The 25281-nt window shown below is 45.4% G+C and overlaps 1 protein-coding gene across 6 annotated transcripts in view; it reads right to left on the reverse strand.

Moving 5' to 3' along the window:
• Positions 1 to 3498: 3498 nt before the first annotated feature.
• CA6 (carbonic anhydrase 6) overlaps positions 3499 to 25281 on the reverse strand; it is a 28415-nt gene continuing 6632 nt past the window's right edge. The window contains exons 1-9 of one of the 6 annotated variants that reach the window (XM_074334098.1): positions 23505 to 23705; positions 22952 to 23091; positions 20319 to 20498; positions 14806 to 14954; positions 14034 to 14126; positions 10531 to 10600; positions 7864 to 8021; positions 5773 to 5896; positions 3499 to 3948 (exon numbers count right to left, since the gene is read on the reverse strand). In XM_074334098.1, the coding sequence (XP_074190199.1) occupies positions 3839 to 3948; positions 5773 to 5896; positions 7864 to 8021; positions 10531 to 10600; positions 14034 to 14126; positions 14806 to 14954; positions 20319 to 20498; positions 22952 to 23033 (966 nt within the window). In that variant the 5' untranslated portion in view covers positions 23034 to 23091; positions 23505 to 23705 and the 3' untranslated portion in view covers positions 3499 to 3838. Of the gene's footprint in view, positions 3949 to 5772; positions 5897 to 7863; positions 8022 to 10530; positions 10601 to 14033; positions 14127 to 14805; positions 14955 to 20318; positions 20499 to 22951; positions 23706 to 25281 lie in introns of those variants that run through there. The other 5 variants (XM_019746675.2, XM_074334097.1, XM_074334096.1 and 2 more) reach the window with 5 other exon arrangements.

A 25281-nucleotide genomic window follows, 5' to 3' on the forward strand; every position in this document is an offset into this window, starting at 1 on the left:
GATACTCTTCTCAGGTACTTGGAGTTTATTGTGGAAAAACCTAGTCATGGAGCTTATATCTTCTTGGTGAAGATGCATTCTTCCAGCCCCTGAATTTCCTGAAAATGCCTTGTTATATCTAAAATGGCTTATTATAGCTAAAGGTTTAATTAAATTCAGGTTCCAATTTTTTTTTCTTTTGCAACTAGTCTATATTGACAGTGCTGTGTACGCCAAGAGGCACAGAATATCATCAGCTTCTGCTCATCAATACACTGCTCAGCATCTCTAAAGGTGGTCAGCCTGATCCATCCATTGTATAAAGACCCCATCAACCTTCTATCCACTGGTGTTAGGAACAAATGACGGTCATCATCTGGGTCCATTATTTCATTTAGGTTGAAAAATGATTCCTTTTGAATTTACTGGCTGGCATTGCTCCTAGGAGAGCTTCCATTCACCAACTATAGTGGGTTGAATGGTGGCCCCCAAAAAGATATGTCTACCCAGAAACTGTGAGTGTGACCTGATTTGTAAAAAGGATCTTTGCAGATGTACTTAAATTAAGGATTTGAAGATGAGATTGTCCTGGATTAGCTGGGTTAGCTCTAAATCCAATGACAATTATGAGAGAAAGACAGAGGGACACAGACACAGGCAGAGGTTGGGGTGATGCAGCCACAAGCTAAGGATGCTTGGAGCCCCAGAAACTGGAAGAAAACAAGGAAGGATTCTCTGCTAGAGGTTTTGGAGGGAGCTTGGCCCTGCCAACACCTCCATTTCAATTTATGGCTTCTAGAACTACAAAAAAAAATATGTTTCTGTTTTTTTAAGCCACACAATTTGGGGTCATTTGCTACATCAGCCACAGGAAAATAATCCAACCAACTATGAGATTCCTCTAAAATACAATTTGGACAGGAAAGGCAGGACAAATCCTTGATTCTCCTGCTCATTTTGCAAACTTACCAAATAATAAATAGTTTCCCTAGCAACCTCCAAAGTTGACTAATGAGTTTTCTTTCTTTTTTTTTAGTATCTTTATGAACTTATGTTTTCTCTATATTTGATATATTTCAATCCATTGCAGTCTTCTTTTTCTGACATTCTTTTTGAATATCAGTTGTCCCAGGAGCCCCTTCAAGATGGCCCCTGTGTCTTTTGGGCATGACTCAAATCATCTTAGATTTCTCATTTTCTGGCCTAAAAGGCTATCCCAGGCTTATGTTGGTCATCCTTGGCCCAGATCTGGAATCAGCCATTTCTCCAAGGAGCCCTGGTGCCCCATAGTGGGAAGTCGTACGGAGAGACCCCTGTTTGGGGACAGGTGTTCGTTGCTACAGGGTTACTGTTGTTTCCACACCTGAAGGTGGACAGAGCTAGGAAATACATGCTTCTCAGAGAAAAAGAATTCAGAAATGCATGCTGATATTTCCCATTTCAAATTTACGATTACTGGGGTTTTTACTTAGCTGTTTTGATTTTATATTTGGATCTCTGGGTTTTTTCAGGCTGAAAATCTTGTTACTAAGGACATAAACATAATTATTTATGCATATATAGTAATATAGTACAGTGATTACACACACACATATACACACACACACTCACACAAAAAGTGTCAAATTAACGATACCAATATTATTACTGACGAGTGCTGAGTACTGTTTAGGGATTCTTTGTCCTTAGGATATACCCCACTAGGTATGATAGTAAATATACTGTGTTTAAAATAACTTGGAAAAATTCTTCTCTGTTTATGCTACCAACTCAATGTACAATTGTTAAATCATTTTACTATGTTTTCATATTTTAAGTTGACTTAAGTTTTAGGGATTTAAAAAAACCTTTTAAATTTAATTGTGTTTTATAATTACGTAAAACCCAAGGCTCCAAAAACCAAAACTACCAAATAGGATGTATCCAGAAAAATCCATCTTTCAGCCCCATCCTCCACCTTTTCCCCTGCCTCCCCCTTTTAGGTAACCATTATAATTAGTTTGGGTTCCTTTTTCCTTTGTTTTCAAGCACATATGGGCATGTGTAACCCAGTTTGTTTACATCTTTGTTTACTTATTTATAGCATCTCTCACCCCATGTAAGGAACGTAAGCTTCTTGGCTATAGAATTCATTGTTTCATCTCCAGTTCAGCATAGAATCTCATATCTGGTAGAAAGAATAAATCTTATCTTGTCATCATGTCATTCCCCTGCTGAAAGGCCTGCACTAGCCGCCGGTCACCCACAGGATAAAGTCCAAAGCCCTTGAGTGGCACAGGAGGTACTGGTGATGCCTAACCTTCCCCCACTATACCCTCCCTTCCCTGCCAGTTCCTTGAATCTGGTCCTCTGGCTGCACCCAGTTACTCTCACTTCCCCGGTGTTTTCCCATCAGCAGTGACTTTCCTTTGGGCTGTAGTGCCCCCTCCCTCTCTCGCTCACCAGGTGAGTTCTTTTGCAGCCTTCCAAACCCAGGCCAAGCACCAGCTCCTCTGTGGAGGTTTTAAACAGTTGTTCTCCTCATGGTAGGGCGGTTGGTTATTTATTTTTATTTCTTAATAATAAGCAATTTCCAAATACAAAAATGTAGGTATTCAAATGGATTTTTCTTGTATGTTGTTGTTTATTTAAATGTCCCACTCACTGGACTTGAGCTCCAACAGCATAGGAACCCATCCTCCCCCATCTGTGTACCCCAGTACTTAGCCTAATGTCTGGCATGTAGCAAGTGCTTTACAGAAGCTTGTTGGAGAACTGAAAAGGAAGACTTTTGTAGTTAAAGGAACTTGGATACAGAAGACTTAGGTCCAAATTTGTCTTCTACCTGGGAGACCGCAGGTGAGTCACCTGGCCTTTCTGCCTCTTGGTGTCTTTTCTGTGAACTGGGGACATGCAGCTTCTTTGAGGATTGTTCCAGGGGTAAATGAAGTCAGGTGTGGAAGTGCTTTGGATATGATGAGTAACAACATGGGCGAGCACAGGTAATAATGACAGCAGAGACAGGAATTCCAAAGAATGCAGGTGAGCTCAATCAGAGGTGAAGAGGAAGCTGGAGGGTGGGGTGCACATAACTGACCAATGAAAATAATGGCTATTCTGCTGTGTACTTCTCAACCTTGTCTTATTTAACCAAACCACAGCCCTAAAAGATATGTTATTTTATTGTCTCGTATGACTAGTGAATGGTAGAACTAGCACTTGAATCTGGGTCTGGTGACAAGACCAGATACCATCTGACTAACAAGGACGAGCTCTGTATGGAGACCCTCTGTCCTCTCTCCACCTCTCCCGGGAGCCTGCCTCCTTGTTCTCCTCTCTTTTATTCACAGGACATGATCACTGCTCCAAACCTCCACATCAACAAGTTCTCAATACAAGGATGTCTCCTTTTTCTTAATCCTGGTCCTGGAAATCCCTCCCACCTTGATTTCTATCCCATCACCTGGGTCCCTTGGGATAGTGCGAGGAAGGGATCTTTGAAATGCGATACAGGAATAGAAAAGAGAAATTTTTAAATGATAAGTTTCCAAACTTATTTATTACACTCAACTGCTACAGGGAAGTTCAGGCTGGTTTATAATTTAGAAAGATCAACGTGCATGATTTGACAGGAGGATAGTTAAATTCCTATTACAATCAATTTCCATTGGTGGTATCCAACTTGAATCCCTTCTCATACATGTAAGCCATCTCGTTTCCTTTTATGGATGATGGTTTCCCCTTGTTTTAATCAGAAATTCAACAGGTGCCTCGGGGAGAGATGTGATCTGGATACACAGGATTTTTCAGATTCAGGGCACGGCGTGGGCTCAGGGAAAGGTGTCCTCTTCCTGTACTAGCTCACACTATAAGCTCATCACTACTGGCTTTTTCTCTTTGCTTTTTTCTGTTCAATATATTCTCTCAGGTACTCAACGTTACTGTTGATCTTGCGTAGGTAAAACTGGAGCTCAGCGCCTAGATGATAGTCTATAAAAAGAAGAGTTAATGGGAAGAGGTCAAAACTTTGGAGGTCATGAAAACAGAGACTGCAAGACAGCCAGACATTATTCTGCACATGTGCTCTCAGGGAAAGTATGTTTGATTCCTTAGAATGCCCTCCACGTACTCATCCCATTGGCTTCGAGCCTCCCCACTGTGTCTGAATTTAGGCTTGTAAGCTGCCAGAATCTAAGGGGTGACATGTCGAAGGTAGTTTTACTCTTGGACCTTGGTTTCTTAGATCATTCCTCACTGACGGGTTGGTCATATTGACCCATCTTGGGTGGAACTCTATAGAACTATGAGATGATATCGTGTGGGTCACACAACCAGCTTGACTGGACACAATCACTGCTACATTAGAGGTCTGGGCCTGAGGTCAGGTGGAGTGAGGCGGTGCACAGTTCTCTGTTCTCTTACTAGCAAAGGCAGACCATCATTCAGATCCCTCGGCCGGGGGTGGGGCAAGAAGTCTTCTTACTATCTACTGGGAATTGAAGTAATAATCCTAAACGATGAGTCTCAGAAGGGCCACAGTGGGCCTACAGGCAAGCCGCAGCATGGGACCTTGTGGTCTAAGACAAGGGTATCTAGAACATCTGAGGTCCCTCATGAGGGTACATTGGGTACCCCCCCACCCATAGAAAAAGCATTTGAGATGTGGCATGTGGGAAACAGGATAACATGTGTCTGTTGCAAAAATAGTGTAAAATTTTATTTGGGAACATGGCAAAATTAGAACAAGGAGAGAGATCAGTGGGTCTAAGGCCCCTCTGGCTCCCTGCTAGCGACTGGACCTGCTGAGGAGGAAGCCACCCTTTGGAAAAAGCAGTTGTATATAGTGTAACATGCGAAATGATCGTTATAGCTGGTATCATTTTTCTCTCTTAATATCATACTGGAGGAGCAGACTGATGCAGGGAAGACAATAAATGAACCGGGAAGGAAAGATGGAGAGAAAAGCACAAATGGGCCTTTATTTTGCTGTGGGGGTGGGGAGGTGGGTGGAGTACGTATGGAGATTTAAAAATCTTGAAAGATACGTATAGAGATGTGGGTAATGTTGACTGGAGACTGATTTTACTGTGTTAGAGGATGTAAAGGTGTCGGGAACGGTTAATGGAAATAGATTGTAAAGACGATAAATTCAGGGAATGTGTATGGTTCACTACAGCTTTACAGAGAAGCAGACAAAAAACAAATTGGAGAAAATTGCAGAATATTTACATTCTTATAACCCCAGAAATGAGGTGAGCCAAGCACACATTTGGAGCCTGACCCGATGGATTAGTGATTCCAGGGGAAGCTGGACTGTCTGTACCTACTTCCAGTGCCCTGGTGTTGGGGCTTGATCCCCCCAAAATGTAGTAAACAATCTGTGGTCTGGTTATCCCCACCTGGAGGAGGAGTTGGGAATGGGCTCGTAGTACAGACCAAGATAAAGGTGTGTGGGACACCTTTATCTTGGTCTGAAATAAGGTTAACCTCAGCCTACACTTTTATGGGAGCATCTGGGCATCTTGTTTCCCAAAGGCTGACATCTTGTTTCTCCTACTGCCTTTGACCAAGACCACCAGGTAGGTAATAAATCATATAGTCACCCACCCTCATTGACTCCTCTGCCATCACTGCCAGGACTGAGTCAATGAGTCGTCCCCTTTGCCCAAGCCCTGTACGGATTGGTCTGTCTGAGCCTCCTGCTGTTTAGATGACTCTCCTTCCCTTACTATTGCCAGACGAAATGGGTCCGCCCAGAGAAGGAAGAATACAGGAGTCAAGACATTGCAAAGAGTAAATAAGAGTTGCTCTTACGATGGTCAGGGTGATACATGAAGTTGGCCTCCACCACTCTGTTGTTCAGGGGCTGGGTCCTGCGATAATCGTTGCGGAGCACCTTGTTTTGGTTATCCAATAAGGAGTTCTCTAGCTTCCAAATCTGCAGGCAAGAGGAAGTGCATTATGGAGAGGAAGAGGCACTGGGTGATTTTTAAAAAGTTAGTTAGAAATTGAACTAGATCTTGAATTTATATAACTCTGATAAAGCATTTGCGAGGTCTCGAGTCCAGAGGAGGTTTTGGGTGCGATGTGCCAGGCATTGCACATTCTATAGCATCCATTCATCCATTTATTCTTCCAAAAATCTCTTTTAATCTTTTTCTATGAGTATTTGATCAACAGTAGAAAAGAGAGGAAGAAGTAAACAGAGACATATCAAGTAGCAATTTTTATTTTTCTGAAAATATCTGTATTTTGTCCACATTCCTGAAATAAATTTTTTGCTGCAGGTACAATTCTAGATCAGCTATTCATTTCTCTTTGTGCTTTGAAAATATGATTCCACTGCTTTCTTACTTTCATTCTTGCTGCATTGAATCAGCGCTCAGTCTAATAGAACTCTTTTCGTGATAATCTGTTTCTACTCTCTGGCTGATTTTTAAATATTTTCTTTGTCTTTTATGTTTTGTGGTTTCACTGTGATGTGTTTAATATGGGTTTTTTAAAAAGTTTACAATGACTCATTGGGCTTACTGAATATATGACTTGGTGTCTTTCAACTCTTTTGGAAAATTGTCAGCCAATATTTCTCAAATCATACCGCTTCTCTATATTACCCCTCTTCTCCTAGAATTTCAATTAGACATTTGTTAAACGATTTCATTATATGCTCTGCGTCTCTACTTCTTTTTCATATTTCTGTTTTTTTTTCTCTTTGTACTGCATTGTAGATAATTTTCTCAGCTCTGTATTCTAGTTTACTAATTCATTCCTGAACTACATGTAACATGCTATTAAACATACTCATTGAGTTGTTCATTTCAGTTACTATCTTTTCATTTCTAGAAATTCTATTTGGGTTTTTTTTTCCTAAATCTACTTGGTCATTTTTATACTTTATTGTTCTTTTCTCATATTTAAAACTCTTAAACATATTAAATATACTAAATGTGTTTAATCATACATATTAACATTATGCATTTTATACATATTAAACATTCTTATTTTATATTAAATGTCTGATATCTTCTCTACTTGAAATCTTTGTAGGTCTGATTCTGCTGATACTCACTCATAGTGTCTTTTTCCTTTTGTATTTTGTGATTTTTTTTAATTGAGCTCATTTCAGTTAATTTTATTTGTGGAAATTCTTCAATATCTGGATTTAAGGTGCATTTTTCCAGAGATAATTTACATTTGCTTCTGTTAGGTAGGTATCTGGGGAAACTTCCAACCTGGTTGGAACATTTTTATGTGTGGATATCCTTGAATAGGGGTCTTTCCACCTTTTCCGGGATTAGGAAAATGAAAAATTTAAGAAAAAGGAATATTTGTTTCTATGAACATCACCCAGAAGGAAATATCAACTTTGCTTTGCAGCCTCAGTACATTTGTCCGTTATCTAACTCAGCAAATATTTATTATGTGTCCACGCTATGCTGGAGGACAAAAGATGACTGATACAGCTTATCTCCGCAAAGGCTGCAGGTATTTCAGCACGGTACAGAGCTAAATGAGAATCTATCCTTCTTGCCTAAAGCCATTCATGAAGTTAGACTCTAAGCTCCACGAGCACAGGGATTTTGTGTATCGAGGGCCTAGAAGAGTGCTTCCAAGAGCAGCACTCCATAAATATTTGCCTTTGCGATGCAGCTCTTTTCCTCTGATGTGGATCAGGCTCCAGTCCGTTTGCTGCATCAACTATGGTTCCTTGGGCCCCCTGCCGCCTGTTTGCCTATTTCTGCCACAGCACTAGTAAGATTGTCCATGGCAATATAGGTGAGGCACGTTGCCATGTACATGGAAAACCCCAGGAGCCCCGGGTTGACATTAGGCGACATCTGGGGAAACATTCTTGTTAGCCAGGAAGTCAAAAGGGGAGACTGGTGAAGTGATGCCATGCATTACCTGTGCCTTGGAGAGCTTCACGGAATCTGCCAGCACAAACCAGTGGACGTTCTCGGTACAGGGAGGGGTGGTGAGTGACCCGCGGTAGCTGTAGTAGTGGTGGAGGTTTGCAGGCAGCATGTCCTGAATGTCGAGGCCGCTCAGAACTGTGCTTTGTCCTAACAGAGGGGACAAGAGATAAGAGAATGTTAGGAAAAACTGCTGCCCCTTGGGAAGACAGCTCAGACGCAGGCCGTACTCAGATCGCTTGATTTAAGCAGAAGGACGCCGAAGCTGATTATTGGGAAACCATTTCCCCAGTTTGCTGCTTTGCGGAGGGTGAAGCCTTCGGGGAAAGACTTTCTCAGATGCCTCCTCCTGGCGGAATGGCCCTGGCCAGAAGCTCACCCCTCTGCAGCTATTTCTTCATCTGTGAAAAGGGAACAATCAGTAGGATTGCTCTGCGGGTAAAGGAAAATGTGTTTACAAAGTGCTGGCATGAACCTAGCACAGGGGCAGGTACTCATGACTGTAACTGTCTTCATCACCATTTTCATTGTTTGGATGTGATTACGTGTTACGATCCATGAAAGAAATTAATTATGACTCCTAGGGGCTTCTGGGTAAGTGCCCTCCAGGAACAAAGTTCCTCGGTTTGGGCTCATTTAGAAGTGGATGGATACAGATTAGAAGGTCAGACTTGGAACCACGTGGGGGCCCAGGCTCAGGCCTCTGGTCCTGAGCTCTTTCTGCCACACCCGCTGGGAACCCAGCGCAGCCACAGGTGGCGAGTAGGCGAGGGACTTCCTGCAGGGTGTCTGAAGCCTCCACAGCACACAAAAGATTGCTAAGTTTTATTATTGGAAAGATTTTAAGGTATAACCTTCTAAAGGGCTCTATTGCTTAGGTTTTGTTTCGTAACTCTAATATAGTTAAGTGAGTCAAGAATTCCAGAACCATGGTGCAGCTGCTGTGGAAAACAATGTGGCAGTTCCTTAAACAATTAAACATGGAATTACATATGATTCAGTAATTCTACTTCTGGGTAAGTACCCAAAGGCGTTGAAAGCAGAGAGATAAAAACAATAGGACCTGCTGATGGTTTGGATGTGGGGATTAAGAGAACTAGGAAAATCAAGAATGATTTTGGGGTTTGGGGCTTAAACATGAGATGCATGATGACAGGCTTTGCTGAGGTGAGAAAGTCAGTTTAGGGTCAAGCCTGGAAGGACAGGGCGGTGCAGAGTTATGTTTTGGCTACACTGAGTTTAGATCCACATGGCAATATCAAGGAAATGGCTCGAAAAAGGACGCTGGAGTTCAGAGAGGGGCCTGGGTTGTGGGTAGTATTGATCAGAAGCAGAATTTACTGAATTGGAAAAAGAAATGTATCAGGGTCAGTTATTAGAAGTGGATTATCTGAGCTCAGTGAATTCAAGGAAACTCTTTCGTTAGCCCACAGGCCTGAGGTTTCTCCTGCTGGCTTTGTTCATGGTCAGTAAATTAGCCAGATGGTTCTTGTGTCCACGTTGCCTCACCTGTCTTGCCTGATGCTGTCACTGCGTGGGGGACCAGATGTAGATTTTTGGAGTCCACAGCCTAGAGATGGCAATTCAGGCCATGGGACTGAATGAGGCTGTTGAGGAAAGGCAGAGTTGGGCTCCCTCCAACATTAGGGCAGAAGCCAGAAAAAAGGAGCAGAGCTGGGGGTGGGGCAGGGTGTGGCCAGAATGAGACCAGAAAGAGAGCCAAGTGTAATGAATCATTGTTTTGAGGTTGATTAAGAGAAGGGGAGAGAAGGGGGCAGTAGATCTGACAATTGGGTGACCTTTAAGGCTCGGTGGAGTGGTGGAGCCAGCTTAGGATGGGTGAGAAAATAGAACAGGATTGTTAGACAACTCTTTCAAGGTGAGCTGGAAATGGGGTGGAAGGTGGGAAGGGTAGGGCAAAAGATATTTGTGTGTGTGTGTGTGTTGAGGTGGGAGGTATTAGAGCAGAGTTGTGTACTGAGTGGAAAGATCCAAGGAAGGGTAAGAAATCAATGATGTGGGAGGCCCAGGGATTGGAGGTCAGGAGAACTGGGGAACGGAGTGAGGACAGACGTCAGGGAGCTGGACGCTGGGAGATGTGGGCAAGTGGGATGCACAAAACCAGGCCTCAGAGCTGGCATGGGCAATGCTCAATGTCAAGGGTTGACCATGGGAGTAGGCCGTCACTCTGACAAGAACTCGGCCTTCTGGAGGCAGAGGGAAGGGAGACCAGCTCCCCATGTCTTTGTATCCAGGCTCGACGATGATGAGGGGCTTCACGCTTGAGATTCTTCTCAGCTTGAAGCTGAGGAGGGCATCTCTCTCTAGTGACCAGGATCCTCATACCAGTGGGGATCAGAGGTGACAGTCACTTAAGTGAACTTATCCCTAGTTAGTGGAACTCTGGCCATCCATAAGTTCCAATCATGGGAATCAACAGATAAGAGTTTATGAATAGGTTTCTCAGAGGTGTTCAAGGCCTGAGTCAACAGCAGGAATTGCTGGAACATGAGACCTCACACAGGGAGGGGTCCACTCTCCTGACAGGTCTTATCTGCCACCCTCCCCCCCAGCACCACCCTTTTCTGCCCTCCTGTCACCACCTTACACTCACATTCCTTCCTCTTCCCACCTGCAGCCACTGTTGGCTTTCCCTTACCTGCAAACTTGACGTTTTTCAAGTGAGAAATGAAGTCACTGTAATAAGTGTTTTCAGTGTGATCTTTGACCTGTGGGAGAAACACAGAGCAGGTAACCTAAGTGGGGAAGAGACCTCCGGCACACAACTATTAGGCGTTTTGGCTGACTGGGCAGCCCGTGAGGGCTGGGAAGTGGCCACATCCATGCCCCAGTTGTGCTGGGGACACATCTGGCTGTTCTTTGCCACCAGCTGCCTGGGCTCACCAGTCTCCTCTGGGAGACAAGATCTGAAGCACCGTGGCAGCTTCCAGGGAAGGGAGCTTCTTGGTGATGTACTCAGGTAATGGCCAAAGGTCACTGTTAAAATATCCCAGTGACACTGTCAGGACTTGACTGGGTGCAGGAGAGCCAGACGTCCAGGGCCAAACCACTCCATTCTGCCCACTGCCAACCACTCTTCAGTTTTTTGTATGCGTGTTGACCTTTTACATGTCAGTAAAGTTGTTTTGGTGAAAAGGGTCTATTTTCAGTGGTTCTTTTCCGTCTTTTCCGTGTTGATCCAGTTCTTCTCCCACTGTGTATAAATTCAGATTTCTTGGATTTAAACTGCCGTTTGCTATTTGTTTTCTAAATGTGTCACTTTTTTTTGTTCTCTGTTCCACCTTTTGTGTTAAACAAGTACTTTTAGTGTACCATTGAACCATGTTTAGTTATTTTCTTAGTGGTTGCACTGGTGATTATGATACACAACTTATTATAACATCACAATCTATGTCAGGTTGATACTAACTTAATTCCAGTAAAATATATGACTTTGCTCCAATATAGCTCTATTGTTTTCCCTAGCTTCTATTTTTGTCATATGTAATTATAGCTACATGTATTATAAACCCAACAATACACTGCTATTCTTATTATTGGTTTAGGTGATCTTATAGATTTTTTTTTTAAGACAAAGAATATGCATATATGGTCTTTGTATTTACCATTTCTGGCACTCTTCATTTCTTTCCATGGATTTGAATTACTGTCTGGTGTCATTTTCTTTCAGCCCGAAGGATTTTCTTTAATAATTCTTGTAAGACAGGTCTACTAGCAATTATCTCAGTTTTGGTTTATCTGGGAGTGTCTTTATTTTGCCTCATTTTTGAAGGGTGGTTTAGTTGGATATAGGCTTCCTGGTTGACATTTATTCCACTGCCTTCTGATGACTTGTTTCTAATGAGAAGTCAGCCATTAATTGTACTGTCAGTCTGTATATATAATGAATCCTTTTTCTCTTGTTGCTTTCAGCAGTTTGACTTTGATGTGTCTAGATGTTTATCAGACATGGAGTTTGTTTAGTTTCTTGAACTGGTAAATTAATGTTTTTCATCAAATTTGGGGAAATTTTGACCATTATTTCGTCAACATATTTTTCTGCCATTTATCTCTCCTCTCCTTCTGGAACTCCCATTATATAAATGTTGGGATGGGTGATCTTATCCCTATGAGTCTATAAGTCTATGTACATTTTTCTTTAATATTTTTTCTTTGTTCTTCAGATTGAATAATTTATTTGATCTGTCTTCAAATGCACTGATTCTTTCTTTTGTTGCCGCAAATCTGCTTTGAGCCCATGTCGTGAATACAGTGGTACCTCGGTTTTTGAAAGTCTCCATTGACAAACATTTCGGTTTACAAACGCCATAAAGTTTATGGATCTATGGTATCATTAGATAGTAAAATTCATGCTAAATTTGCAGTTTTAGGGGTTGATTTTAAAGTCCTGGAACGGATTAATCCATTTTGCATTATTCTCTATGGGGAAACCATGCCTCGGTTTTTGAATGTTTCAGAACTTGAACGGTCTTCCAGAATGGATTATGTTCGAAAACCGAGGTACCACTGTATTTTCATTTTGGTTAATATACTTTTCAGCTCTACACATTCCATTTGGTGCATTTTTGTAGTTTTTATTTCTCTATTGAGAGTTCCTTTTTTGGATCATTGTCACCATATTTTCCTTTAATTTTTTGACTATAGTTTCTTTCAAACCTTTGAATATATTTATGATAGCTGTTTTAAACTACTATCTGCTAAATCACTCTGGGTCCACTCAGAGTAGGTTTCTGTTGACTGCTTTTGTTCTCCTAAATGATCACATTTTCCTATTTCTTTGCATGCCCAACTTTTTTGTTGAAAACTGGACATTTTAGATAATTCATGGTAGTAAATCTGAATTATGGTTTTGTACATTGTCCTGAGGGGTGTGTGTGTGTTTAGTAATTTGCCTGCACTTCATCGGCAGGATGTGTCTCGCCAGCAGGATGTCGCAGCCAATGTCCTGGTTCTGTTTAATTTGTTTGCTTGTTTGTTTTTCTTAAAACAACAGAAATGTATTCTCTTGCAGTTCTGGAGGCCACAAGTCTGAATCAAGGTGTCACTAGGGCCATCCTCCATCTGAAGGCTCCAGGAAAGGTGCTTCCTTGCCTCTTTCTGTCTTCTGGTTGTTGCAAGCCATCCTTGGTGGTCCTCAGGTAGCAGCTGCGTCACTCCAATCTCTGCCCCGTCATCACATCGCCTTCTTCCCTCTATATCTGACTGTATCTGTCTCTGCTCAGCTCTTAAATATTATTTTTAGCCTGGATTCCTAGGGGCCAAATGCTTTACTTTCCACCTCTTGGGAAGCCTACATAGTCCTTCTTTGGCTCTCTCTTTTCCAGGATCTCTCCGATAAATTTCTGATGGGTCTGCCACTTGCCACTCAAACCCAACTGGGACTGAATCTCAAACTATCAGAGCTGCAAGTTTTCTGTCTTTTCTGTCAAGTTTGCTACTCTTACTGACAGTCCCCCGACCATGAGTTTTCAACTTATACCCCGAATCAAGCCAGTCCCCCACTCCCAGGCTGTGAAGCTGCTGTTTTTCCTGTCCAGCCTACCCTTATAAAATGACCTTGCTGACCAAGTTAGCGGGTGGGGATGGGAACAGCCCCCAAGACGACGTCCACAGACTACCATTGTTCTTACTCAAAATTTTAGCTACTTTTCATAAATAAATGCCTAAATTGTGGTTTGCCTTGGTCCATTTCCAACGCATTGATATGGTTGTTTGTGACAATTTTATCCAACTTAATACTTGCTTCAGGGGGATCGGATTTACTCAGTACACCTTGCCACCTAGCCATAAGTCCCACCTGCCAGACTTCTTAGAAATGCAGAGGTGTTGCCTTTGCCTGGCGGGTCACAGACTTTCCCTTCCCCTCAGACCACTTGATGTTCAGTCAACCCTTCTGTGATCCTACCTCTTTTAAGTCAACTTGTCCAAGTTATCCAAGGTCCCCAAGGATGATAACACAGAAAGAACACAGGGAGTATGAGCCAGGGCTGGAAAAAGGGTAAATCTTCCATTGAGTTAGCATTTCCAAGAATTGTGAGCTCAGGAATGGATGAGGAGGGATAGACAGGGACACCCTTCACCTATACTTAACACCTTGTGTGGGTGCCAATCTATAGCTTCACATGCGTAGTTTCAGCCTACCTCAATGAGGGCTGCCAGCACAGCCAAACCATCCGGTTCACTCTTGGCTATATCGTAGCTGCTGTATTTAGAATTGTAGTGCACGACGTGAATCTGTGGGGGCAAGAAAAGGTAAGTCAAGGGCAGTTCATATAGACTTCTAATGCTTCAGGTTTTCAGGGAAGGAGGAAAAGAAAAAAAGATGCTCCATCTAAGACCTCAGATGGTCCCACACAAACAACTCCGACCTCCATCTCCCTCCATCTAAGCAATGAGATCTATCAAGACCAGAAAATTCTCCAAGGATGGAAAGAGCATGAGTGGGATTCTGGGAAGATGGACATTCAAGGGCATTTCCCTGATCCCACCTCCCTGCAAACAGACAAGCTGGCAGAGTCCAGAGGGATCATGTGAGGTCCCTGGGTTCTCCTGAGGTCTCCATGGACTAGACATGAGCCCCTTCGTCCCAGGAGGCCACTGTAAACCTGTGGTCGCCCTAAGGGCAGATCTAAGCAAGAGGGAACCCAGAAAATCTGGGAACATAGAAATCCAGCTGAAACTAAAGAGGGCATGCCCAACTGTGTGGGCTGTGAACTCCTGCCTTGCTATGACTTCTGTGAGGGCAGAGACCCTGCCTAAGCCCCCGGCACATAGCAGTGATCAATGAATAGCTGTGAATGAATGACTGCGGTGACTTGGCTGTCACCATTGCACAAAGTCTTTTCAGCTGTTTTAATAAGAAAAGTGACAATGGGGTTTGAGGGAGAGGAACCAGTCGGGGTCCTCAAGGTACCTCCGTCACATATCTGATCCCATCGATGGTGTGCTCAGACCCACTGATCTCAGAGGACGCGCCACCCCAGTGGAAGTGCATCTGCAGGGCTGTGTACTCGGTGCCATCAGGGGCCGTCATGCGCATGGTTGGGGGCAAGCTGATCTGCACTGGGAGAGAAGAAAAGGGGTAGGGAGGGGTGCAGGTGGGTGGGGATGAGTCAGGCCTACTGGTTAGGCGGCCTCCCTGGCCACCTGCCCACTCCTGCAGCTGGTGCTACAGACTGGCTTAGAATGTCAGGAGCAGGGTCACCAATGGGAGGACGGCACGATGGGGACCAGGCACTGAGTAAGCCGGGCTGGGCAGGTGCCTCTCCCAAGGCATACAACTTCCCACCCAGAACAAGAAGGTCAGGGGCAGGACCACAAAGTGGCACATCAAAGAGGTGGCCCTGAGAAACTGGCCAAGGGGTATGGAAAGCAGAATTCTATTCTCCACCTCTGGCCCTTTTGGAATTTGCCCCCAGTGTAGAAATAGGAAGAGGGGCCTCTTGGGACCCCTTTGATTACTATTACTACCCAGAGTGAGCACTGTTTGTCAGGCCAAGTTGAGATTGTTGTCTTCTTTGTGATGTGGCTAAAATCCTCATCCCACATATCTTTCTAGAAGTAGCCCCGCTAACAGCCTACTCCACTCCTGAGGGGCTTCAACACTCTTATGGACAAGGAAGCCGCCCCGGGGAGGTGGAAAGACTTGCTCAGAGTCACACAGTACATCAGTCAGGGCAGAACTGGGCGTGAATAAGATGTCACCATTACAGACCTCAACTTGTCTTCAGAAGACAAGAGGCCAAATTCTGCAGCAAGTCAGGGAACACGTGGACCCTTGGCTTGGCATTTAATGTGACTGATTTTCTTTTTTTATTATTATTAGTTTCAGGTGTACAGAACAATGTACTAGTTCAACATTCACACCCCTCACAAAGTGATAACCCCCCTCTCCCAATCTACTACCCCTCTGACATTGTATATACGTGTTAAGTTCCACTGACTCTATTCCTTATGCTGTACCCCACATCCTGTGACTATATAAACATATGCATATAATTTATATATATATATGTAATTATAATTGACATTAATTTTTATTCGCCTTCAGCTTCAGGTGTACACTGCAGTGGTCAGGCACCTACACCATCTAGGAAGTGGTTTCCCTATTAAGACAAGTGAATGTGACTGACTTTCAATGGAAGCCTCAAATGTTAGGCTCTTGCCACTCTTCCAGCTTCCTCCCGTCTCCTGTCCTATGACTTCCTATAGGCAGTCACTTTGGTCACACAACAGCCTTTGTTCATTTCACAGGCCCCAGCCTTAGAGAAATCTCTATCTTTCAGAATGAGCCAGGCAAAAGGAAGACATGGAGAGTGACACCAGAGACTGACAAAGAGAAATATCTATGAGGTTATAATTCAGGATTTGGAAAGGGACAGGCAGCACCTGTCCTGTTAGGAAGGTCTTTAAAGTCATCAAAGGTGGTTATCGACAAGTCAGTTTTCTAAAAGAGCAAATATTAGGTATTTGGTACCTGTCAAATGCCCTTTCTTCCCTTCCAAATTGTCTAAAGCAGCAGGAAGCTGTGATTAAACTCATAACGTAATATGCTGTAATGCAGGAATCCGGCCTCCGAGATTTTCTCGTGTTCTTTTGCAGAACACGGGCTTTGTATTCAGTGCTTAAAATGTGGCCAGCTCAAAATCAAGGCTCACATAGAAAAAAATAGAAGGGCCTTTAAGAGGAGATGGGCAGTCATCTGTGCCAAGAGACTAGAGAGCTCAGGACCAGGCCAGAGCTTTTAAATGGACAATTAGCTTCATCTGAGCAATAGCAGATATCCTGTTAAAACCCAATTTCCGGCAGACAGAATGTCTCAATTCTCAAGTCTGATCAACAGGATAGCACAGGCCAGATTGGGAAATGGCAGCAATTCTGAGCTTCTCACTGTGCTTTTAAAAAGGTGAGACCAGGGGTGGCCAGTTAGCTCAGTTGGTTGGCGCATAGTGCTCGTAGCACCAGGGTTGCTGGTTCAATCCCCGCATGGGCCACTGTGAGCTGCACCCTCCTTTAAAAAGGTGAGGTCAAATCTCTGTCCCCAAAAATCCACTTGCTGGACCTTCCAAATTCTGAAAATTGATTGAACTTCCAGAAGAGGTTGCTCCCCATTGTTTGAAACTAATTTAACAAAATTCTTATCAGACCAGAAAAGCCACATGATCTGAGCATTTTCTGTGCCCAAGAAACAATGGCAAAGTGTCAAGGCCATGAAAGTCCAAGAAGGACTAAGGAACTGACCCCGATTGGAGGAGACTAAGGAGATGTGATGGAAAAGTGAAACGTGGGACCCTGGATTAGTTCTTGGCCCAGGAAAAGGAAATTATTGAGAAAGTGATGAAACTCAAACGAGGTCTGCAGAGCAGTTAATCGTGTTGTATCAGTGTAGTGTGCTTATAGGACGTAAAGATGATAGTATTAGGGGAAGTAGGAGAAGGGTATGTGGGACTTCCCTGCATGAGTTTTACAATTTTTCTAATCTAGAACTATTTCAAAATAAGAATTTGTTTTTAAAAGAAGACAAAACCAGCCTTGCTCTTGCAAGTCTTCAAAGATCCAAACCTTCTCAGAACCTGCATCACTTCTGGATGCCTCTTTAGGGGGTCTATCCTTTCAGGCATAGGTCTTTCCCCTCGAGTGCAGCTCACCTGTGCCACGCTCTGGGCCAGGTACTGGGACAGACAGGTGAATGAGAGGTGGTCCCTCCTCTCAAGGAGCCTAACAAGCAGAGAGGCTGACGGGGCCTATCGAGAGAACAGTGTTGTTTTTCCCACTAAACACCAGAAGCCCAGTACCTCAGGATTTTAAGCTTTTCTGGAGCCTATGAATATGTATTTGAGAGAATTAAAAACACATATATTGATCAGTACTCCTCCACCAACTGTTAGAAGTCCACCAACTATAACTAAGTCTACAACAAAGCGGAGAAATCGAGGATAAGCTTTAGAAACTTTTGTAGCAATTTATCGCAATATCCAAGTGTGTTTTCAATTTCTTTTTATTGAAATGTAATTTTACGTCTGTTTAATAATAAAAATGGGGCACATAAAATATAAATATAAAGTAGAACTTGAAATTAAAAACACATTACCATTTATATCACCACCCTCAAAACTTAAATATGTAGGTATATATCTAACAAAATATGTACAAGATATATATGAGGAAAACTACAAAACTGATGAAAAAAATCAAAGAACTCAATAAATGGAGAGACAATCCATGTTCCTGGCTAGGAAGACTCAAGATGGCCAAGATGTCAGTTCTTTTCAACTCGATCTATAGATTCAACACAATCCCAATAAAAATCCCAGCAAGTTGTTTTGTGAGTATAAACAAATTGATTCTCAAGTTTGGATGAAGAGGCAAAAGACCCAGAACAGCCAACTCAATATTGAAGAAGAACCAAGGCAGAGGACTGACACTACCCAACTCCGAGACTTACTACTAAGCTACAGTAATCAAGACGGTGTGGTACCAGTGAAGGAACAGAAAAGTAGGTCAGTGGAACAGAACAGAGAGCCCAGAAACAGACCCACATAAATACAGTCAACTGGTTCTTTGATGACGGTGCAAAGGCAACACAATGGAGTCTCTTCAACAAATGGAACGACTGGACATCCACAGGCAAAAAAAAAATGAATCTAGACACAGACCTTACATTCTTCACCAAAAACAAGTCAAAATAAATCAGAGATCTACATGTAAAATGCAAAACTATAAAACTCCTAGAAAATGGGGCCGGCCCGGTGGCTCAAGCGGTTAGAGCTCCGTGCTCCTAACTCCGAAGGCTGCCAGTTCGATTCTCAAATGGGCCAGTGGGCTCTCAACCACAAGGTTGCCAGTTCAATTCCTTGACTCCCGCAAGGGATGGTGGGCAGCGCCCCCTGCAACTAAAATTGAACATGGCACCTTGAGCTGAGCTGCTGCTGAGCTCCCGGATGGCTCAGTTGGTGGGAGTGCGTCCTCTCAACCACAAGGTTGCCGGTTCGACTCCTGCAAGGGATGGTGGGCTGTGCCCCCTGCAACTAGCAACGGCAACTGGACCTGGAGCTGAGCTGCGCCCTCAACAACTAAGACTGAAAGAACAACAACTTGAAGCTGAACAGAACCCTCCACAACTAAGATTGAAAGGACAACAACTTGACTTGGAGAAAAAGTCCTGGAAGTGCACACTGTTCCCCAATAAAGTCCTGTTCCTCTTCCCCAATAAAATCTTAAAAAAAAAAAAAAATTCCTGGAAAATAATGCCTTTTTAGATACACCAAAGACATGATCAATGAAAGACATAATTGATAAGTTGGACTTTATTAAAATTAAAACTTCTATTCTGCAAAAGATAGTATCAAGAGAATTAGAAGACAAGCCACAGACTGGAAGAAAATATCTGCAAACTACACATCTGATAAGGAGCTGTGATCCAGAATATCCAAAGAACTCTTAACATTCAGCAATGAGAAAACAACTTGATTGAGAAATAGGCAAGACTTTAACAGATGCCTCTCCAAAGAAAATACACAGACGGTAAATAAGTATACGACAGGGTGCTCCCATCAGGTGTCATTGGGGAAATACAAATTAAAGCAAGGAGATACCACTGCACACCTGTTAGAACAGCCAAAATCTGGACACTGACACCAGTAAACGCTGGTGAGGACGTGGAGCAGCAGGAATCTCGTCATTGCTGGTGGGGACGCTCGTGGTGCGGCCATGTTGGAAGACAGTTGATGGGTTCTTACAAAACTAAATACACTCCTGTGTGCATGTGACCCAGCCATCACGCTCCTTGGTGTTTACCCAATGGAGTTGAAAACTTACGTCCACACAAATCTCTGCACACAGATGTTTATAACAGTTTTGTTCGTAATTGTCAAAACTTGGAAGCAACCAAGATGTCCCTCTGTAGGTGAAGGATAAATAAACTGGTCCATCCAGACAATGGTACACTATTTACATAGCACTAAAAAGAAATGAACTGTCAACTCATGAAAAGACATGGAGGAATCTTAAATGCATATTACTAAGTGAAAGAAGCCAATCCGGAAAGGCTGCATACTGTATGATTCCAACTACATGACATTCTGGAAGAGCTAATCACTCAACAGAGAAAACAGAAAGCCAGACCAGGGCACACGGATCAACAGAACACGCAGGTGGGCCGTGTGGCTTCCGCAGCAGTGCTGCTCTGTCGGCTGAATTTCCCGCTGGCTGGGTCAGAGTGAGCCGGGGAGAGGCTACTGCAGACTGAAGGAGCCAGCCCACCAGGGATGGAGTGTAAAGACAGTGGCTGTGCAACTATGGAAGGGCCTCCTGGTGTCAGGGCCCGAACACCCATCAGCCCTCAGGTCTGAGGCCACCAGCTCCCCTGTGGAACGCTGCATCCCCTGCTGACCCACCGTGGTCAGGAGCCTGTCGCCTGCCCCTTACCTGTGTGGCCGTTGTTGATCATGGGGAACTCACCCCCCTGCGCCTCATAGCCAGTCAGGTTCAGAGCCGTCAGCGAGGGGTTGTAGTGCACCTTCTTCCTCTGCAGGTTGATGGGCGACTGCCTCTTCCCCCCACAGGTGGGGTACTCCCTGGGCCAGTGTGCTTGGTCCAGCGCCCCCTCTGAGACAGGAGAGAGCCAAGGGGACACTCAAGGGGATGCCCTGCAGAGCCGTCCCTCTGGGCACCTCACTCAGGGCTCAAGCCACAGCCTGCAGCTCACAGCAGGGCCTGCCCAGCGGGAGGCCCACAGGGGCCAGGCAGGAGGCCAGGGTCAAGGCGAGCCGCCTGCCTTCTAGGAAGCAGAAGCCTCAGAAGGAGGCGGAAGCAGTATCTAAATCAACTCCATGGACCCTGTGTCTGGGGCTTGGAGGCTGACTCCTAGCTTTGCTGTTGCAACCACTGGCCTTGGGAACACAGCTTAATGTTTTGAAAGCAATGAAAGTCTTTAATACATAGCTTTAGTTTTCCCTTTGAATGACTGTCAGCCGACAAATGTATTAGGGGGCCCCTTGGGCATGGCACTCAGGGGTACACTGTGCTGCTTTCAGGGGCCTTCTCTTCATTTCCCCAGATGATGCATTTTCCTTCCCAGCCCACAACAGTCACACAGACCCCCACCTCCTACGGTAGGGCCCTCACCGGTCTTCTTGCTCCAGCCCCTTTCAATGATCTCCCAGATGGTAAAGGCCATCTGGGTACCTATACCTATGGGTTCAGGGCAAGAAAGGAAGCATCAGGTTCAAAGATGATCAAATGGTTTGTTAAAAAAAATATCAAAGTAGGGAAATTTATCTTTCTATTTATAGGGAAGAGAGGATAATGAAAGCAGGTCAGTAGGATGGGCGACTCGGCCTCCAAACAGCTATGGGTCGTGGTCTCACCCACCTGCCGCTGGGAATCCAGGCTCTCCTCCCCCTGAGGCATAGCTGCACCTTAAGTGTGTAGCTCGTGTTTTAAGGACGATGTTTGTATTGGGGGCTCTCGCAGCTTCTTGGCTTAGCAATCAATAGGAAAGTCAATTCTGCCCTGCTTTTTATTTAATATACAATCCAATTTTTAAACAGTTCTTTCCTAGAGGCAGATGGCAGGATCAAGGCTGAGGTCTCAGGCACAGCCTCTTCATGGATCAAAAGGCTTTGGCCCCTGCCCCTGCCAGTGTTGGGGGGTTTCTCAAGTATTCCTGAAAAGCACTTGCAGTAGCTCTCTGCAAGCACTCCTGGGCCCCTGTTGGCTTTCCAAAAGGCACAGTCTCAGAGGCTGGGCTGAGCTGGGGAGGACAAGACCTGCCCTTGCTGGAACTCTCTCTTCCTTGTCCCCATATGGGGACCAGTGGGCCACGTGAAGCTGACACCAGGTCTCCGTGGCCCTGGTGGCGGGTGGGATTCCTCCGCTCCAGAACAGCGTTTGGCCAGAGTGCGCCGTCCTGTCCCCTGAAGCTGGACTTTCTGAGCCTCCCCGCAATGTCCTTAGTTCTGTTGACCTTGACTTAACAGGACACACGTGTGTCCTGAATGGACGCTTCCCCCTGTGTCTGAGGCAGGGGTGGACTGAGCAGAGTGGGCTCCACAGCGGGGGCGCTCCTGCGTCAGCCGGTGGACGCAAGCATCCTCTCGGAGCCCATCCATCCCTCAGTCAGCTGAAAAGAGGGGGCGCAGGCAGGAGGTCCCTTCACTGCCACGTGGGAGGGGTGTTTCCTGTCCTAACCCCACAGACCTGGTCTTCCTGTCTTTGGCTCCCACAGGGCTGGAACACGTGCTAAATGCCGGGGGAAGGGCTTCCATTTTACATTCGGAAAGTCGGGTTTCAGTCAAGTGCTGATCCAAGCCCCAGCAGGGTCGTGGGGAGGGCAGACTGCAGGCTAGCCCCAGGTCACTGAGTTCTCGGCAAGTCCAGACGTTCTGGGTAAACTATGTGTCATGAAATTGCTAAGAAGAAAGCTCCCACAAAGTCCACACACGCTCTTTGAGGCAGCAGATAGCCCTTTCTAAGCACTTTATTTTCCACTACACAGACCAGGAAAGTGAATGGTCCTGCAGCCAGGAGCAGTGAGCAAGCTCTCACACCAGCTCCATGGGCAGAAAAGGTTTGAAAGTAAAAGAGCTGCAAGTGAGTCAGGATTGGTGAAGGGGACAGCTACCATATTTCCCGGAAAATAAGACCTCGCCAGACCATCAGCTCTAATGCGTCTTTTGGAGCAAAAATTCATATGACCCAGTCTTATTTTATTATAAGACTTATTTTATTATAAGACTGGGTATAATATAATATAATATAACATAACATAATAATACAGGGTCTTATGTTAATTTTTGCTCCAAAAACGCATTACAGCTGATGGTCCGGCTAGGTCTTATTTTCGGGGGAACAGGGTAGGTCCTCTTTGCCTTAACCAGGATCTATGTTCAGTGTGTTTCCATGCAGCAGGAGCTATGGAGCCCACGGTGGGCAGACCCCCACACAGGAACCTCACACAGCCTGCATGCATGCATGCGTGGGTGGCCTCACGCCCCCGGAAACGCCAGGCTTCCCTGTGGTCCTCAGGGGAACCCGCAGCCCTTGGGGTGGGGGCTTACCTGAGTATGTCCACTCGGACCCGTGCTGGGCCAGGGCTCCCGGGAGGAGCAGAGAGAGCAGTGTCACCAGAGCTGTCATCATGCTGCAGGTCTGGAATCAGGACCGATTCAGGGAAGCTCTTCTTTTAAAGGCTCAGAAACTGTAAATAGCAATTTACCAAGTCTGGCTGGCCGAGCCACCCTTTGCTGCACCCGTGAAAACAATAACACATTCCCCACAATGGCCCTTCTGACTTGGTCCACCAGGGGAGGCGGTGTGCCCACCTGATCTCCGGCGTCACTACCGTGTCCAATTAGCCCATGGGTTTCGTGGCTCAATGTCCTGACTTGTAAAAACTCACTTGCAGGGCCACACAGGGCAGCCTTTGTGGGTGAGTGATCCAGGGGAGGAAAAAGGCCCAGGGCAGAGAGAAGCAGGACGGGGAGGCTTTTCCGGAACAGCGGCACTTCATGTGTGCCCTTGCTCCTGGCAAGCAGAGCTCTGGGGCCTGGTGAGGGGCATCCCCAGGGCCTGAAAACCCTCGCCGGACCCCACCTGGTGTTTCCTGCCCACCTCAGCAGTTGTCACCAGTCACCAGCCAGGCATCTTGGGAAATGGCCTGCCCCCACGTTTTAGCATTGAATGGAGAATCCTAACTGGAGGCAGTCATGTTCTTATCCTCGCTCTGAATTCAACCACTGACCCTGAGGCCCTGCTCGTGAGCCACATCCCACTCCATGCCTCTGGGCCATGGAGCTGGTGTGGGCACCCAATTCCCCATGAAAGGTGTTTGTTCTAACAGCTGCAGTGTACTTGGTCACACCCAAACCAACGATAGTGTCACATCAATGGATTGCCTAATCCTCCTGAATCCACATGGGTAAACAGTCCTTGAATTTAGCTGAGGGAGAAACTTTTGGGTTGATAACTGCTGACGGGCATTTCTCATGCCCTTTGGAAAGGGTGCGGGCAAAGGGCAGCAGCGTTCCTGCACAGTGCTTGCCACCCTGGCCAGATACAAAGGCCCACCCTGTTCTGGAAAACAGAGTTAAGTCCCAGCCTCCTTTATGTCATTGCTGACTTTTCCTTGGAGTCTGAGGGATGCTGGAATGGCAACATGGTGGTGTGAAGTCAGCATGATTAAGAGCAGGATCAGAAGCCAGAATGACCTGCTCTGCCACTTACTAGCTGTGTGACTTTTGGCAAGTTACTCAACTGCTCTGTGCCTCAGTTTTCCCATCTTTAATAGGATTTGGTGATACACCTCCCTCCTGGGGATTAACAACAAACTTGTGTGTAATAGTTGGAGCAGCAGCTGGTATGAGGCAAATGGCATTATTATCTATGCAGACCCCTCATTCCAGGAGAAAGGATGTGATTTATCATTATCACCCAGACTGTTAATGAGGAAACTGGAAGCAAAAATGAAGAACTCATTCTCCAACTCATGGAACTCTTGCCCATATTTTCAGGAATTAGAAACCCACTCTCCAGTCTTTGCTAAGTAGGCCAAAGACTGCCTGCTGGGTCTGCCACTGCTGAAAGGGCCCCCTGCTTGGTCCCCGGAGACCCCAACTCTGCTGAGGACAGCAAGGATGGGCATCGACCGTTAGACAGGCAGAGACCCCTAACATCCAACTAGCAGGATAACACAAATTGAGCCATTTGAATGATTTGCTTGGGAATGAGGGAAAAAATTAGGGAGCTGGAGCCTGCAAGGTCACGACGGTGGGAGCCGGGAGGTTTGGACCCGCCGGTGCAAAGTGAGGCTGGACTAAGAAAGAGCTCTGAGTCAGCCGACCCACGGGGGAAGGGAAACTGCACAGAGCGGGAGGAAGAGGGGCCATGGGAGTGAGAGTAGCCAGGGACAGAGGCACAGAGAGAGGCGGGCTCCAGGAGCAGGACCCACCCAGCCCGTGCTGGGGAGACAGCGAGTGTCCCCCTGCCAACGGCTCCCTGCCTCCATTTCCCACGGGGTCCTGCTGTCCTGTGGTTCGCACTCTGTCCTGGAGCCTCCATTGCCCCACCGAGTCCTCACAGTAAGTGCAGGGTTCCCTTTGTGAGTCTGTAATTTTAGCAACACCATCATGGAGCCTTGCTGCACCATATTCATCCATCAGGCCTGTGGCTTTGCGCTGGGTTCTCTGGGTCTTTGGCTCAGGGGAGAGTCTGGGCTGGCTGGTAATCTGTGCAGCTGGCTAATGTTGATAGTAGGTGGTTGGGATGAGTAATTAAGTTAGTAAAGCAATCAGATCAACCAGGCCCGTAAAGTTTCAGACCCATCGGCTAATGAGGACACATTACTAAAGAAAGAGGGTCCCCTCACTCTCTCCTGTGTAGCACGCTCTAC

Source organism: Rhinolophus sinicus, linkage group LG06 (genome assembly GCF_036562045.2).
Source record: "Rhinolophus sinicus isolate RSC01 linkage group LG06, ASM3656204v1, whole genome shotgun sequence".
Lineage (NCBI taxonomy): Eukaryota > Metazoa > Chordata > Mammalia > Chiroptera > Rhinolophidae > Rhinolophus > Rhinolophus sinicus.